The sequence below is a fragment of the Pongo abelii genome, chromosome 9 (assembly GCF_028885655.2).
Source record: "Pongo abelii isolate AG06213 chromosome 9, NHGRI_mPonAbe1-v2.0_pri, whole genome shotgun sequence".
NCBI classification, from domain to species: Eukaryota; Metazoa; Chordata; class Mammalia; order Primates; family Hominidae; genus Pongo; species Pongo abelii.
The window spans coordinates 121624127-121642578 of NC_071994.2; the positions used below are offsets into that span (position 1 = coordinate 121624127).

The 18452-nt window shown below is 41.6% G+C and overlaps 1 protein-coding gene and 1 long non-coding RNA gene across 2 annotated transcripts in view; one reads left to right on the plus strand and one right to left on the minus strand.

Annotated features, from left to right (window-relative positions):
• LOC103891922 (uncharacterized) overlaps window positions 1-17986 on the minus strand; it is a 37504-nt gene extending 19518 nt beyond the window's left edge. The window contains exons 1-3 of the long non-coding RNA XR_008511432.2: window positions 17948-17986; window positions 17686-17793; window positions 16510-16593 (exon numbers count right to left, since the gene is read on the minus strand). This is a non-coding gene — a long non-coding RNA (uncharacterized LOC103891922). The remainder of the gene's footprint in view (window positions 1-16509; window positions 16594-17685; window positions 17794-17947) is intronic.
• On the plus strand, window positions 647-8242 carry ATP5MG (ATP synthase membrane subunit g). The gene is given in 3 exon segments (NM_001131168.2): window positions 647-754; window positions 5978-6138; window positions 8043-8242. Coding segments are annotated over 3 exon segments (312 nt in total). The 5' UTR covers window positions 647-702; the 3' UTR covers window positions 8142-8242.
• Window positions 17987-18452: the final 466 nt, after the last annotated feature.

Here is an 18452-nt window from a genome sequence, read left to right on the forward strand (position 1 = left end):
GCCTGGTCAACATGGTGAAACACTGTCTCTACTAAAAGTACAAAAATTAGCCAGGCATGGTGGCGGGCGCTTGTAGTCCCATCTACTCGGGAGACTGAGGCACAACAATCGCTGGAACCCGGGGGACGGAGGTTGCAGTGAGCCGAAGTCGTGCCATTGCACTTCAGCCTGGGCGACAGAGCGAGACTGTCTCAAATAAAAAGGGCTATGGGTTGAGCCTGGTGACAGGCTGTGTGGTGCTTGCTCGAATCCTAACTTTATATGTTTGGCCTTGGACCCTCTCTACCTCTGTACAACGATCGTGTTGGACTAGAAGAACGCAGCGAAAGCACCCTACGCGAAATAGAGAAGGTCGGCGCCAAGAAAAGCACTGCAGGTCAGGGCGCATGCGCATTTCCGCTCCTTGCCGGTTTTCGGACCTCTACGAGTGGCTGCCCCACAAAATGCCTGCTTCTCTGCGGACTCCTACTGTTCTTCACATGCTCTCTAATACCATCTCTTCATGTCCACTTTCTCTTCCATGTTGAAAAAAGTAAATGGACAGACTGGACTCTGGAAAGATCTTTGGACATTTAAATATCTTCGACCGGCGCGAAAAGAGGCGGCCTGACCTTGGAAGTGGGACGGGGTCCTGCAGCGGCTCCTTCCGGCGGGTGACATTCAGCCGGCGGTTCGGGGCGACGGACTCTCCATCCCAGAACCATGGCCCAATTTGTCCGTAACCTTGTGGAGAAGACCCCGGCGCTGGTGAACGGTGAGCGCGATGTGAGACCGCCGAGGCGGGGACACGGGCGGCAGGGAGGGCTGCGATGGCCTGAGAGGAAGAAGCGGGCGGCGAAGACCTGAGGGGCCTGCGGGTGCCGGGGCGGGATGGCCCGCAGGTGGAGGGAGCAGGAAGCAGGTTGACGACTCCCTTCTAGCCTTCCTTTCGTCTGACCTGCAGATTGGGTTCTCTACACAACCTAGAAGTTCCTGAATTCTAACCACGACTGGGAAGAGAGATAGTGTGAAGGATGCCCGGCGTTGCCCGGCAGCTGCAGCCATTACGCCCCCTGAGATCCCTAAGAGCAGGGATCTAGAGGGGATGGCTCTGTTAGGAGAGCTAGGAAAAGGAAGGGCAGAAACATGTGAAAGTAAATCAATTCGGCCTCATCACATGGTCTGGTTCTCAGTGGAGTATTTGGAAGTCAACAGAAATGTTTAAGGATGGGTGAGCTTTTTGAACGTTGACTTTGCTTTCTGTCCTAGACGGATTATAAGATACTTCCGCTTTAATCCGAGGGAAATTTTAGGTGGAAATGGACTTCATGGATGAGTATCCATGCCCCGAGAAGCATAGAACGGGATCCGCATAAACAATAATCTTTGTTACTACAGCTTAGCATTCGTGGAATTTTTTCACCTTGAAGAGCCTCACTGGTAGACCGCTGTATTTCACAACAACCCTGAATAATCACAGCCTCTGAGTACTAGTTCATTTGGCCAGTAAATATTTCAGTTGTCTTCTCAGTGGCAAGCTATTCATTTTATTCCTGAAGTGAGATAAGCTAAATTGACGTAAGTTTTTCCTAGATGTGCTGTATTCCAGTAAGTGACTGAAGGTCAGATCTCTAACTCGCTTAGATTTATGAAATGTGACAGAAAGCAGAACTTCAAAAAAAAAAAAAGTAATACTTTCTAGCCTATTTTGCTGTGTTTGAGTTTGATTTGGGTATTTTCTTTTTCTTTTTCTTTTTTTTTTTTTTTCTAGAAGACAGGGACTCACTCTGTCGCCCAGGCTGGAGTGCAGTGCAGATCACAGCTCACTGCAGCCTCTGCCTCCCAGGCTCAAGCGATCCTCCCACCTCAGCCTCATGAGTAGCTGGGATCACAGGCACGCGCCACCACACCCAGCTAATTTTTGTATGTTTTAAGAGACGGGATTTCGCCATGTTGCCCAGGCCAGTCTCTTAACTCCTGGGCTCAAGGGATCCTCCCGCCTCGGTCTCCTAAAGTGCGGGAGTTACAGGTGTGAGCCACAGCGCCAGCCGGGTAATTTATCCATTCTCTCTTCCCTTCCCTCCATCACCAGCCAAACTATGAGTTACTGAAGGCTGTCCTGCAGAACCTCACAGCCTACTAGTGAAACATTTTACACATTTTCCCAAATAATTTCTTAAGCTTGCAAGAAAATCTTTTACTTTACTAAGATTGTTAAGATATCTGTCATAGAGCTCTACAATTTTATGTGAATCAAAAGAGATGGCCCTGCGGCGGTAGCTTACGCCTGTAATCTCAGCACTTTGGGAGGCCAAGGCGGGCAGATCACTTGAGGGCAGGAGTTCGAGACCAGCCTGGCCAACACAGTGAAACCCCATCTCTACAAAAAATACAAAAATTAGCCAGGCTTGGTGGTACATGTCTGTAATCGCAGCTACTTGGGAGGCTGAGGCAGGAGAACCGCTTGAACCCCGGAGGCAGAGGTTGCAGTGAGTCAAGATCGCACCACTGCATTCCAGCCTGGGCGAGGAAGCGAGGCTAGGTCTCAAAAAAAAAAAAAAAAAAAAAAATGCTGGACACCGTGGCTCACGCCTGTAATCCCAGCACTTTGGGAGGCCAAGGCAGGTGGATTACCTAAGGTCAGGAGTTAGAGACCAGCCTCACCAACATGGTGAAACCTTGTCTCTACTAAAACAGAAATTCGCCGGGCATGGTGGCAGGCCCCTATAATCCCAGCTACTCGGGAAGCTGAGCCAGGAAAATCTCTTTAACCCAGGAGGCGGAGGTTGCAGTGAGCCAAGATTGTGCCACTGCACTCCAGCCTGGCGACAGAGCGAGACTCCGTCTAAAAAGAAAAACAAAAAACTAAAGAGAAAAAAGGATTAGAGGCTTCACTCTGGACTTTGTGGGTGATTTAAGGCACAATTCTTAATATTTCAAGTGGATTTTTTTTCTGGTGTGGCTTTCACATTTTTTAGGTGGCACATATTAAGGAATTGCAAACTAATTTTTATGATAAACTCTAAAAAAAGTAACACCAAGGTAATTTTTTTGTTATGAAATATATAATATAAACCCTTCTCTCCATTGTTGTAAATAATTGAAAGATAACTTGTTATTCTTCCACAAGTACTTAGAAAGGAGGACTCAACTGGGCTGGAATGTTAACGTGGAAATACATTTTGCTTTATAACATACATAGGCTAGTGTATTAAATGTGAATGTTAAATATTTAATAAAAATTACTGACTATATCTGTTAATTCCCCTGGGGGTCAAAGAAGCTTATGGAAATAAGTAAATTTATCATCAGGCTTGCCTAGGAAGATCATAGAATCTGATTTTTTTTTCCCTTAACTGTAGACTTTATTTGTATTTCAATAGTTTTTCCAATAATCTTTCAGTTCCGGGATCCAATCCAGTGTACCACATTGCATTTAGTTTCTGTGTCTTCCCAACCTCCTCTGGTCTGGGACAGTTTCCCAGTCTTCCCTCATCTTTCCTGACCTTGACAGTTTTAAGGTATCTAGGTATCTTGTCTGTCTAGGTATCTGTCTTGTCTAAGTATCTGTCTGGGTATCCTGAAGAATTTCCTCAATCTGGATTTGTCTGGTGTTTTTCTCATGCTTAGTTTGGAACTATGGATTTTGAGGAAATACCACAGTGAAGAGATGCCCTAATCACATGTCAGGAGGTATATGATATTCATGTGACATCTCTGGTGATACAAGCTTTCATCACTTGGTTATAGGTTCCGCTACTGTAAAGTTACTGTTTTTCTCTCCGTGTTCTATTCTATAGAAGCAAATAACTAAGCCTATCCCATAAAGGCAAGGTGTGATTACAGTGGGGGGATTCCATCTCCTGTAGGAGGGAATATCTACATAAATTAAATAGAATTTTTCTGTGAGAAAGATTTGTCTCTTCTCCATTTATTTATCCAGTCACTTATTGTATGGACTTGTACATTTATTTCATACTTTGTGTATCAAATACTGTATTATTGCTCAAATTATTTCAGCCTTGGCTATTTGGGAGCTCTTTCAGGTTAGCACCTCTGTCCCTTTGACATACCGCCTCCCTTTCTGATACTACAAGATGCTTCAGATTTATATTGTATTTTCCTTGTCCCAGCCTTAGAATCAGCCATTTCTCCAAGGAACCTTAGTTCCTTTTATTGGACAATAGAATTGAGAAACTAAAGTCTGGGTGCTGTTTATGTTCCTTGCTACCAGAATATCACTACTTCTGGGTCCTCTCAATTGACAGGGATATAGGTATGTATCAGTATAGATGTGTGTATGTGTATACATGCATACTAACCCATGTATATACATGCATATATGTATATATAATTATTTCTGTGTCTATCAGTCTGTGTATATATTAAGCTAAACCTGAGTCCAACTCTAACCCAGTACTGTGGGATTTATTCTTGCTGCTTTTCTTGCTTACCTGTAACATCACTCAACCTCCACTGAGAAACCTAGCTCCCATTATCTACCATTCATTATGTTTTATCTCTTGTATACATGTAAAGCAGTTTCAAACTCTTTAACCCGTATCCCCTAAGAAACAAATTTACCACCTAAAATAGTGTTTATATACAGTATACTGATTCATTTTTTTTTTTAAGGATGAAATATCTGTGTGTTGGAGATAATATTGACAATTGATTGACTGTTCTACAAGACTGTACTTTTTTTTATTGTCTCATCTTACAGGCATTGGCAGTTCTGTTTGGAACTATCTCTTAGAGCTTTGTGTCTGCTTAAAGGTATGCCCATATCCCCAAACACAGAAGATGAGGGAGACAGTAATTCAGAAATACTCAAATGGAGGCCGTTAATACGAGAAAAACACCAAGAGCCTTGGGTAATCTGTCTTTGAACAGTAGACACTTTATGGGCGTTCATGCTATTTTTATTACATTTCTCTTGTAATTTTTGAAACAGAGTCTCATTCTGTCCCCCAGGCTGGAGTGTCATGGTGAGATCTTGGCTCACTGCAACCTCTGGCTCCCGTGTTCAAGCAATTCTTGTGCCTCAGCCTCCTGAGTAGCTGGGACTACTGGCACACGCCACCATGCCCAGCTAATTTTTGTAGTTTTAGTAGAGACAGGGTTTCACCATGTTGGGCAGGCTGGTCTCAAATTCCTGGCCACAAGTGATCTGCCTGCCTCAGCCTCCCAAAGTGCTGGGTTTACAGGCATGACCACTGCACTTAGCCTCTCTTATAATTTTTTAAATAAAGAATGTCTTCCTCTTTCTGAAATCACTACTGCAGTCTCACAACTACCCTGGTTGTTAATGATCTCTTCTCTTGAAATAGTAAATACCTTGAGGAATTCCAGCTTGGTAATAGATTCTAGTTTTGGCTCTTCTTAACTATACATGTAGATTTTACTTTTATTATTTGTGGTGTCTTTGAAAGAGGAGCAGCTGTGCTTTTGTCAGAGAAACATTTAATCCAGCACATATTGATGAGGATACCAAAATGGGTACCAGTTGTTTTAATTCCATCTGGACTTGCGGATAATATTATGATAACTTTTCATCTTGTTCTTAAGTGCCATTCTAAATCCTTCATCCCTTTCTTCACCTCTTTCTTCAAATTTGCTGTTCTCTCTCCAAGAAAATATGAATAAATTGACTGTTCTCTTGTTTTTAAATCCAATTTCTAGCATCTTTACAGTTAGCTAGATTTGCCATTCATAAATGAAGTACAGTGCTAGCTGGCCACTAGTGGAGTACTGACATAATTGAATGTGCTTATAGCATCCTGCCTGATTGAACATCCCCGTGGCACAGGTGTTCTGCATCTTTAAAAGCCTCTTGTTACCAGGGAGCAGCTTTGACTTTTCACACCGGGTGCACATTTGGTACAAGCAGTGAATGAAGGTGATGCATGAATAAATATTTGTGTCCAGCCCACACATCTGCTTCTTTCGGTCTCTAGTGAGTTCATCCTGGTTTGTTTTGTTTTGTTTTGTTTTCCAGCTGCTGTGACTTACTCGAAGCCTCGGTTGGCCACATTTTGGTACTACGCCAAGGTTGAGCTCGTTCCTCCCACCCCTGCTGAGATCCCTAGAGCTATTCAGAGCCTGAAAAAAATAGTCAATAGTGCTCAGACTGGTAGCTTCAAACAGCTCACAGTTAAGGTAACCATGGGCTAAATGAAAACGGATGTGCATAACAGAAAATGTCTTCCCTTGGGATTTTTCTGATTGTTTTGATTAATATATACGTTTCCAATGAGGCTGAATCCAGCATAATGAAGAAAAAACTTTTGACTGCTGAGGAAGATACTTACTTTTCTAACTTTGTCACCTGGGTAGAAATAATTAGCCCATTTTATGTCTTAGTTTCCTAAGAGTCTTAAACCTAGCAAAAAAGTGACCATTTTTATTGGGAAATTTTTTTCCTTTCCTATATTAGATAGTATACTAAAATATGATGGCTTGCTTTGCTGAGTCTGTACTTTTTTCATCTGTAGTCCTGAGATTGTCCCCAATTCAGCCAAAACATCTCTTGAACTATGTCACACAGTTAGGAAGCTAACAATTCTTATATATAAGATAAAAATACCAAACTGGGTTATTGAATTGTGTGAAGATAAAATCTAAAAACTGTAAGAATTGGAACTTGCAGCCATGTGCAGTCACTTCCTGCCTATAATCCCAGTACTTTGGGAGGCCAAAGTAGGAGGATTGCTTGAGGCCAGGAGTTCAAGACCAGCCTGGACAACATAGCAAGGCCCTATCTCTATCCAAAAAAGTGAAAAAAAATTGCCAGGTGTGGTGGCATGCACCTGTAGTCCCAACTACTTGGGAGGCTGAGGCAAGAGGATCACTTGAGCCCAGGAGTTAGAGGAGGCAGTGAGCTATGATTTTGTCACTGCCTGGGTGACAGAGTAAGACCCTATCACTTAAAAAAAAGGAAAAAAGGCTGGGCGCAGTGGCCCACGCCTGTAATCCCAGCACTTTGGGAGGCCGAGGCGGGCAGATCACGAGGTCAGGAGATCAAGACCGTCCTGGCTAACACGGTGAAACCCCATCTCTACTAAAAATCCAAAAAATTAGCCGGGCGTGGTGGCGGGCGCCTGTAGTCCCAGCTACTTGGGAGGCTGAGGCAAGAGAATGGCATGAACCTGGGAGGCGGAGTTTGCAGTGAGCCAAGATTGCGCCACTGCACTCCAGCCTGGGTGACAGAGCGAGACTCCGTCTCAAAAAAAAGAAGAATGAAAAAAAAGAACTGGAACTTGGATTTTATTTGCATCATCAAAGCACAGAGTACAAAAAGCCTAAATAATTGCTAGTTTTAGAGCCTACATCCTGGGAAGTGTGGTTGTTTTTCAGAAGACTTCCATAAATTTCTGGTCTAATTTGATGGGGAAAATTCACTTCCAGAAGTGCTAAAAGGAAAAGGTCCAGTTTTGTTATGGAAAGTTATTTTTTCAACTAGAATTTCAAGATCCATATTCTTGCTCCATGTATTAATAACAGTGCTTTCCTGAGCCATATGTGCATATTTCTCTTTGGGACAACAAAATGTTGATATGAATACCAGATACTTGGTCAGAGTTAAGTCAAATACTGAATGAATAAAAATGAGGTCTAAAGGGGAAGACAGCACTTCATCTTTCAGCAGATTTTCTTTTGCCAGACAAAAATGTCTATTCAGAGACTCAGCCTTCCTAGAGCCATCCTTTCATATGAATGCCCTCTCTAAATGCTCCAGCTATATCCAGGATGTGGATTGTTTTAGGGCTCATAAAGTGTCTCATAAACTTATAATGAAAGGGTTAAGTCAGTTCAGGTCTTTAAAGAATGCTTTGAAAGAATTTATAAGCTCCGACTACTTACCTTACAAAATTGAAGGTTCAAGGGTTCTCAGCAGTTGAACAGAAGTAATGTTAGTAATTCTCAATTTTGACTAAAACTGCCTTCTAGTTTGAATAGCATCTTTTATGTTCTTTGTCTCCTTAATTCTGGAAAAGAATAGTTTCAAATATATATATATATATATATATAAGATACCTTAAAATGTATGCTTCTTTTTTCAGGAAGCTGTGCTGAATGGTTTGGTGGCCACTGAGGTATTGATGTGGTTTTATGTCGGAGAGATTATAGGGAAGCGTGGCATCATTGGCTATGATGTTTGAAGACCAATCTTTAACATCTGATTATATTTGATTTATTATTTGAGTGTTGTTGGACCATGTGTGATCAGACTGCTATCTGAATAAAATAAGATTTGTCAAAACTCAGTGTTTTCTCCATCAGATACTCCATGAAAGGTCACAATTTCTCTTGATATTAAGCTGGGTTGTATTTAAACAACTCTAAATGCACGTCTGTTTAGCCCACAACTGGAAAGGATATATGTGGCAATATTAACCTGGTACATGAATATATGGGGATAACATTTTAATTTGAAGGTTTGGAATATATATATTTAAGCTTTATTTCCAGAACAGTGAGGGTTAGGTCTTGGGAAAACTATAACTTGCCAAAGTAGAAGAAATAGTAGTACCATATGCCAAAGTGATAGAGATGAATCATGTCAGCAGTTAGAATAACATTTCAACTGTTTCTCTTTGCTAAAATCACAGAAAGACCCTATTGACAACATCTATGTCTGTAAAAATGTTAGAGTACTTGTCATCTTGAATATAGCCTCCCCAAGAGAGAACAGGGTGGTATTCTAAGTATGTATCTTTGTAACATCTTTAACAGTAGGACAGAGCCATACATTTGAAATCTGATTTTTATGTGTGTTATTCGTTTGTCTGGTTTTACTACCTTTGCAAAAACAAAATACCCTACAGATATTTAAACAAGGTTATAATTTAGCATCTTCCCTGGATCTAAATAGTATATTATATCCTGAAATAAATGAAATGATTGCTATTAGTCTGTCTTCTGGAGCGATTTTATTGGGTATATAGGAGAGACTGATCATTCCTTAGCTTTTCCGTGGGATCTTACAATCCTTAATTGACTCATTGGTACTTTCCTAAATCCACTGTTATTCTTGCAGCCACAGCAAAACATGCAGTACCAACCGATGATAACCAAAAGGTGGTTGCATATTTATTATAAAAACATTATGGCTCACAATATAGTATTAATCCTTTAATAGTGTTGAACCTTTATCCAGTCAATCCCAAATTTACCCACTGCATTTAGAACACTGCTATTTTAGCCTAATAAACGTCACAGCTTATCTAAGTGATAGGCAAGAAAGTCCCCATAGAGACTGCCACGCTGCTAAAATGTGAAGTAATGCCTAACTTATTCCTGCAATAAACAGGTGGTCAAAACTGAAACGACCTCTTTTCAAAAAGTGCTCAGAAAGACTGATATGAGAATGGCAATCAGTTTCTTTTTCATACAGTGCATGACTATTCAAATTAACCGGAAAAAAACAAGGTAGGAGATCAGCTAGTACTAGTTAAAACCTACAGACACCTAGTTGATTAATGATATGTAATGTGATTGTTTTTAACGCCACGGTCACACCAGAAGGTCCTCAAAATAAACATTTACTACTCACTTCACTGCAACTTCCTCCTCTTTTGCCATACACAACACCTCTGGCCTCCCCTGTGGCTAATAGTGCATGTACGGAATTTTCTTAGGTTAAAATAGCAGTCAGCTCCTTGAAGTGGCCACTTGACTTCACCAGACTTGTTTCTCTTTTTTTGTCCTCATCAACCCCAAATATCTTCTAACAGAACTGTTGAGGCTTTCACTGAATTTGTGTGCTGCCATGTGTTTGTCATTGGCAAACTCAGTGTTTATTGTGCACCTCCTAAGTTCCAGGCACAGTTAAAATGGCAGAAACATTCATGAACAAGACTGTTACCCGTTTCAGAGTTTGATCTGGTAAGACAGGTAATTAGGCATGCAATTAGTGTAATAAGATGTGAGAAGTACTATAATGAGGGAAGGGGAAGGTATACTTGAAAGGCTAACCCAGGGCCGGGCGCGGTGGCTCACCCCTGTAATCCCAGCACTTTGGGAGGCCAAGGTGGGCGGATCATGAGGTCAGCAGTTTGAGACCAGCCTGGCCAATACTGTGAAACCCTGTCTCCACTAAAAATACAAAAATTAGCCAGGCATGGTGGCGCACACCTGTAGTCCCAGCTACTCAGGAGGCTGAGGCAGGAGAATCACTTGAACCCAGGAGGTGGCGGTTGCAGTGAGCTGAGATCATGCTATTGCACTCTAGCATGGGCAACAGAGCAAGACTCTGTCTCAAAAAAAAGAAAAGGAAAGCTAACCCAGGGAAGAAGGAGGTTCAAGGGAGGTTGTCAGAGAAAATAGTAGCTATATAAACCAGGAGAGTAAGTTAGCCAAGAAGAATGGAGCAAGGTATGCTGGCCAGGTGAAACAACCTGTGCAAAAGCTATTGTCAGAAAAAGTGTAGTACATTGATGGCCTGAGAGTGTAAGTGTGGCCAAATGGCCAGGCAGAGGAGCGCACTGAGAGGTAAAGCCAGAGATGGTGGGGACCAGATTGTATTTTATGCCTATTAAGGCTTGGACTTCTTTAAGGACATTGAATGGAAAGCCATTGAAAGATTTTAACAAGGCATAGTCCTGCCCTGAAGTAACTTGCATAGTCTAACATCAGCAGGTAATTTCAATTCCATGTAACAAAAACCAGAATAGAAACCTGCAAACTTGCGTAGGGTTCATGTAACAGTGCATGTGGTCCTGCAGTTTTCTTAGTATGTACAAGTAGAAGTACTCATTTAGTAGTAGGCATCACGAGGAGAGAGAACATAATGGTTAAGTCAAAGCCAGTTATGCAGATGTTTGTCCATGTGGTCCAAAGGTTTATTCCTAAGGAAACTGCTATCTATATGTAAGTAAATGAGGCTTTTTGTTGAGGCTTTCATCATTTCAAAACTAATGTGGCCAGGTGCGGTGGCTCACGCCTATAATCCCAGCACTTTGGGAGGCCAAGGTGGGCGGATCACAAGGTCAAGAGATCAAGACCATCCTGGCCAACATGGTAAAACCCCATCTCTAATAAGAATACAAAAATTAGCTGGGCGTGGTGGCACATGCCTGTAGTCCCAGCTACTTGGGAGGCTGAGGCAGGAGAATCGCTTGAATCCAGGAGGCGGAGGTTGCAGTGAGCCGAGATGGCGCCACTGCACTCCAGCCTGGCACAGAGTGAGACTCCGTCTCAAAAAAAAAAAAAAAAAACTAGGGATGGGGGAGGGATAGCATTAGGAGATATACCTAATGCTAAATGACGAGTTAATGGGTGCAGCACACCAGCATGGCACATGTATACATATGTAACTAACCTGCACATTGTGCACATGTACCCTAAAACTTAAAGTATTATAATAATAATAAAATTAAATTTAATTTAAAAAAAAAAAACTAATGTGAGGCCGGGTGCAGTGGCTCATGCCTATAATCCCAGCACTTTGGGAGGCCAAGGCTGGTGGATCACCTGAGGTCAGGAGTTGGAGACCAGCCTGACCAACATAGTGAAACCCCATCTCTACTAAAAGTACAAAATTAGCCGGGCGTTGTGGCACATGCCTGTAATCCCAGCTACTTGGGAAGCTGAGGCAGAAGAGTCTCTTGAACCTGGGAGGCGGAGGTTGCAGTGAGCCAAGATCATGCCATTGCACTCCAGACTGGGCAACAAGAGCAAAACTTGGTCTCAAAAAAAAAACTAATGTGAAACTGTCCACATTGCATATTCCATCCCTTTTTTTTTTTTTTGAGACGGAGTCACTCTGTCACCAGGCTGGAGTGCAGTGGTGTGATCTTGGGTCACTGTAACCTCTACCTCCTGGGTTCAAGAGATTCTCCTGCCTCAGCCTCCCAAGTAGCTGGGGCTACAGGTGCGCGCCACCATGTCCAGCTCATTTTTTTGTATTTTTAGTAGAGTCAGGGTTTCACCATGTTGGCCAGGATGGTCTCGATCTCTTGACTTCGTGACCTGCCCGCCTCGGCCTCCCGAAGTGCTGGAATTACAGGAGTGAGCCACTGCGCCTGGCCTCATCCTTTGTTTTATACTTCTCAGTGTTGTTCTTAGATTAACAGTTTCTCCTCTTTTCCATTCATCTCTTACATACCTAAGTATTCTACCCTGATTTCTAAGGAGAGCTCAATACTTTCTTTTTAAATATTTCATATTTGTATAACACTTTACCTTTTCAAAGCACTTGCACCAACTATCTCATTTAGCCCTCAACTTTCCTCTGAAGCACGTGCCATAAATGATATACCATTTAACAAGAGAGGAACTGAGCAGAAAACATAAAACAATTTGGCTAGGATCCCAAGAGCAATAAGTGGTGGCAGCATAAGCTGGGCCCAGGTCATGATCCTGTGTTGTAGTCTGTGCCCTGACTCTACCTGTGACCAGCTTGTGGATCCTGCTTTGTATTTCCACAGTTCCATTCTGTATTATATATTCTTGGTCCTGCTTTGCCCTACTATTAAGTTATTTAAGATTTCTTGTCTCATTAGATATCAACCTCCCTAATCTTATGTAAAGTGATAGGTAGTTTAGTAGGACTTACTATTTCCTAATTAGTGTGGTTTTTGTTTCTACCAGGACATAAAATTGTGATCACCCTTGTGATGAATTCAGTAACAGTTCCACCAGAGGTAATCCCTTAGCAGGGAACTTACACTAGACCTGTTTACCAAACAAAAGGCCCTGATATGATAAAATACTAACATGCAAAGCCCTTGGCAATCTCCCTTCTACCTCACCTTAATCTCACTTAGCTGCCAACCATTGTTATCAGCCACAATTTCTAACCAATCCCCATAAAACCTAGCTTTAAATGTCATGTTATTAGAGTGTATATCCACTGTCCCTGATTGTTGCAATTTTCCACTAATCAGTTCATTCCCCTTTCTTTCTTTTTGTCTTTTGAGACAGGGTCTCGCTCTGTCACCTGGGCTGGAGTACAGTGGCATGATCACAGCTTACTGCAGTCTCAACCTCCTAGGCTCAGTCAAGATCCTCCCATCTCAGTTTCCCAAATACCTGGAACTACAGGCGCATGCCACCACACACGGCTATTTTCTTGTAGAGACAGGGTAGCCACATTGCCCAAGCTGGGTCTCAAACTCCTAGGCCGAAAGAATCCCCCACCTTGGCCTCCCAAAGTGCTGGGATTACAAGCGTGAGCCACCGTACCTGGTCCCCTTTATTTCTTGCCAATTTTGTGTCCTGGCTCACTGTCACTTTATAGCACTACTTCTATCTTAATCCTTGACAATTGGATTTCAACATACACATGGGTCAGTAGTTTCCAAAGTACAGTCCCTGGACCACAGCAGCAGCAGCAGCAGCATCACCAGGGAATTTAGAAATGAAAATTACCAGGCTCTACCCCAGAAACTAGGAGTGGGATCTTGCAATCTGTATTTTTTTGTTGTTGTGTTGTTTTGCATTTTTTTAGAGATGGTCTCACTATGTTACCTGGACTGGTCTCAAACTCCTGAGCTCAAGCAATCTTCTTCCCTCAGCCTCCCAAGTAGCTAGGACTACAGGTATACGTCACTGCACCCAGCACAATCTGTTTTAATTATCTTTCCATATATAAGTCTAATGCATGCTAAAGTTTGAGAACTATTAACATAAATGATCCTTCAACCAACCTGGCCTTTTGATTCCCTAAAAACTTAACAGTTATACCTTTCACCTTCCTTAAATACTGATTCCCATCTTTTTACCAAAAACATCAACCATCTTAGTTTCAATTTCATGCATCCCTCTCTCTGACCACCTATGACCTTCCTAGCCCATTCTGTCAAATATCTCAACTACACAAATTCAGAATTTTCATGACCACCTCCCTCACCCCCTTAATGTCAGCTTTTCCCTCCTGATACAACTTATGTTCCATGATCAATCATAAGCATTCTCTTGAATACACCTTCAACTTCCTTGCCTCTCACTCACTTCGTTGTATTCACTTACCAAAACCCCCTCCTTGGCTTAATTCAGCTGTCTACCCGCTCTGCACCTACGTAGCCAAATGAAGTTGGAGAAAACAAAGTAACTAGTCTGGCCAGGTGCAGTGGCTCACGCCTGTAATCCCAACACTTTGGGTGGATCCCTTGAGGCCAGGAGTTCGAGACCAGCCTGGCCAACATGGTGAAACCCCCTCTCTACTAAAAATACAAAAATTAGCTGAGCATGGTGGCACGCACCTGTAGTCCCAGCTACTTGGGAGGCTGAGGCATAAGAATCACTTGAACCTGGGAGGCGGAGGTTGCAATTAGCCGAGATTGCACCACTACACTCCTTCCTGTTTTGGCGACAGAGCGAAACTCTGTCTCAGAAAAAAAAAAAGAAAAAGTAGTCTCACTTTATATTCATGATGGTGAGAACCTTAAGAGAGCACTTGATACTACCAGCCAATCATGTTTCTTCAGACCGCAATTACATCCTTCAACAGATGACCTTACTTCCTACTTGACTAAGAAAATTTAAGCAATTGGAGAACTTCCAGTTACTCCCACAACATCATTATCTCATCTTACCATATCTCCACCTATATATATACACCACCTTGCCTGTACTAGATGGTTCATATCACATGCTGCAAGCACACAGAAGTCACTCAATGCAAATGTGACGAATAAAGTGAATGTATCCATTAATGAATCTGTAGAAATGCTTTCCCCTCTGCCTTCGTTCCTGGCACTTTCTACCTAGCACGTCCACTTTCAAAACCACTTCATCACCTTTTCAGAGAAGTTTTTTTCTGATTTTCCCAAACTGTTTCCCTTTACCGTCCTGTTGATGCTTCTTGAAGCACACATCATTGTACTCTAATGCTATATTTACATTTATTTCCTTACTAAACTGTAAGCTTCTTAAGGGAGATACTGTATCTAATACACCTTTGTAATACTATTCCGTCATATAATCTGGCTTCTATGTTTTTGGTTTTGTTGAAAACAGTGAAACAGCAGACTCTTCCGACTGTGTTTGGTACTGGGTTGATAAACAGCAGAGTTTAGTGGCAATTTGCCACAGAGGGAGATGCAGGCCTGGAGGACTCACTTCCTGAAGGCCTGCAGGCTGAGACTGCTACAGAGCTGATGCCAGCTGAGTCACTCTTGCATCTCAACCTCCAGCTCTGAAACAGAGATGTGGATCTCTGATTAACCTTCTCTACTGTGCTAGCTAATACAAAGCTACCTTTGCATATATAAGGTCTAGCAGGGGAGAACCAGGAGGTAGGCAGCAGAAGATCCTTTATAAAAGACCAAGCCTGAAATCTGAAAATCCCTGAAATTCCTTAGAAATTGATCATCTTAACTCTTTCTTTGCCAAGCCTGCATTTCCTGATTTATATCCGTGTTACAGCTGAAAGAAGCTCATCATATAAAGGTTTATAGCACCACCATTTTCCTCAGAAGATTTTACATATGCAACCTGTGGATGGATTTTTATAAGAACTATACCTTGGACTTCTTGCATGAAGTTAGGAAGGTTATCTTCAGAGGCTCCAAGTTTTAATGCATTCCAGTGTTGTCAAATGCAAAAGCAATTAAATACTGTTGTGCGGTTTTGAACTATAGCCTGCTTGTTAAAATAGCTACTGTTTCCCCTAAGGACAGCCTGCATTTTTACCTGATGTCATCTGACTCTGGGTCTCAAGAGAGTGGGGAACCTAATAGAACAACTGAATAAATGTAGTTCTAAGACGGTGAATTATAAGGTGATGGTGGAAGAGTGGTTACCAATTTTAGTGACCTCCAGGTAGAACAATGGAAAGAAAGTCATGTAAGCCCCAGATTGGGGAAAAAAATGAAAGTAATAATGACCAAGTAAACATTAAGTCAGGGGTGATGTGGAAGACAGTGTGGCGATTCCTCAAAGACCTAGAACCAGAAATACCATTGGAACCAGCAGTCCTAGTACTGGGTATATACCCAAAGGAATATAAATCATTCTATTCTATTCTATAGAATATAAATCATTCTAACATAAATCATTCTATCATTATAAATGATATAAATCATTCTATTATACAATGATGTGTGCTACAAGAAGCATCAACAGGAGGGTAAAGGGAAGCAGTTTGGAAAAATCAGAAAAAAACTTCTCCAAAAAGGTGATTAAGCTGTTTTGAAAGTGGATGTACTAGGTACGTATAAAGATACATACATATTGCAGCACTATTCACAATAGCAAAGACATGGAATCAACCCAAATGCCCATCAGTGATAGACTGGATAAAGAAAATGTGGTACATATACACCATGGAATACTATGCAGCCATAAAAAGGAATGAGATCATGTCCTTTGCAGGGATGTGGATGGAGCTGGAAGCCATTATCCTCAGCAAACTAACACAGGAACAGAAAATCAAACACCACATGTTCTCACTTACAAGTGAGGCTGAACAATGACAACACGTGGACACAAGGAGGGGAACAACACCCAATGGAGCCTGTCAAGGGGAGGGCAGAGGGAGGGAGAGCATCAGGAAATACAATTAATGCATGCTGGGCTTAATACCTAGGTGATGGGTTGATAGGTGCAGCAAACCACCATGGCACACGTTCACCTATGTAACAAACCTGCACATCCTGCACATGTACCCTGGAACATAAAATGAAATTTTAAAAAGTCAGGGGTGATATTTTGTTCATCATAGCTTTACCTTAAACCCCTGTATAGTTTCATCTGCCTTTAGAATATGCTGGCAGAAATATGCTTTATTATCTGATACCCAAGTTACTATTGCAACAGGGAAACTAATTTCTACCTCACCCTAGGCTCCAAATTTCACCCCCACTGCACTGAGGGTAAACACTGAAGCCAAATGGGCCTTGATTTGGAACCCTTGTGTTCCTTTGCTCTCCCATCACCATCTGACCCCACCCCACGCCTCATATCCACCCATCCCAGAAGGAAGCTGCCTCTAAGGACTAAGTAGTAAATCTCTCAAAGTTATTTGTGGAAAGTCCTAAGGACACAAATCAGCAACAAAATCCATTGGGTTTTTCCCACCTCTCTTAAAACAATCTATAGTTGCATATTTTCCTTATTTGTTCATCTCAACTTCAACAAAAGCCTTGCAGGTTAACCCAACCCACTCACCTAAGAAAATTTGAAACAAAATGTTATTCTCCTCACTTTTCAGTACAAAATGAAGTGGAACCCTTTGCCTGAGGTGAATGCGTCAGGGGTAGGGGACTGGAATGCAAGACTTGATTCCTTGGTGTCCTAACTCTAACCACATTCCCTCTACTCTGCGATATTTAAGTTGTTTATTGTACTGTGAGGAGCAGGAATAGGTAAGGGAGATGGTTCACTTTTTATGTTTTTTATTCAGAAACTTACATCTGAACTCTAACCCAAGTGTAAGACACTCCATTTCAACTTTAGCAGGAGTAAGTGAAGATTCATAACATATAATTTGCATCAAGCCTTGGATACAGTGACTTTTCCTGGGCCTTAAGCAAGACTATTGGCTATATATTGATAGAGAGGGCTCTTAGCAAAGAAGAGAATAAGGCAAATAGGTGTTAATACCTAACCCTTAACATTTTAAAAAGTGATCATTTAACTCCCTAGTCTCTACCCATAATGTTTCAAAATAAGTTCTCAGTTTTTAAACTTGACACCAGGAGCTTATATAGCTTTTCATATGAGAGACATTAAGAAATGTAGCTTTTAATTCAGGCTTACCTTTTTGCATCAGAGAGTATGAGGCCTTGAACAATGATGGCCATGTTCTCTTGGTTTTATCTGTTTTTACTTTAGTTATTAGCAAAATATATACTTTTTTTTTTAAATCTAGGAATAAACCAATAAACACAATGAATGTATTATAATGTATATTCAAAAACATATCAAAAGAGCCTTACCCAACTAGTCTTGAAAAAGATAACCTTTGGGAAATCTTCCAGGCTAGTCATGACTGCTGGAAAGAAAATAAGCAAATACTTACTAAAGGGCTTTCTCCAAGTGACATATTTCTCTTAGAATTTCTAGTCTTTCGTTACTGACAACTTCACCTTCATCTCAGATGACGTAGAAATTCATCTCGGAATTCAGAAACGGTTAGCTTCCAGTTCCTCTGAGAATATTCCTCAATCAACAAGTTGTCTACCTAGCTAAGGCACAGCTTCCTGGAATTAAGACTGCATAACCTAGGTTATAATTAACTCAGACTTCCTCCTCTACTTGTACCTTGGCCATGACCTTAATCCTCACCTAGATTTTCCATCCCATCCACGGATACAAATTTGTTCTAAATTAGATCAACTGAACTCTATTCCTGTTAGCCTAAGATAAGTTGGCACTGGTGGCTGAAAGGAATCCTAAACCAATTTTAGACTATATAGTTACACTTTAAGTATGACTCAAAAAAAGCTAGACATCTCAGTGGAGAGAGAATATTGCTCAGTTTTATTCATTTTCCCTCATTAAAAAAAAAAAAACTTGGGAGGACT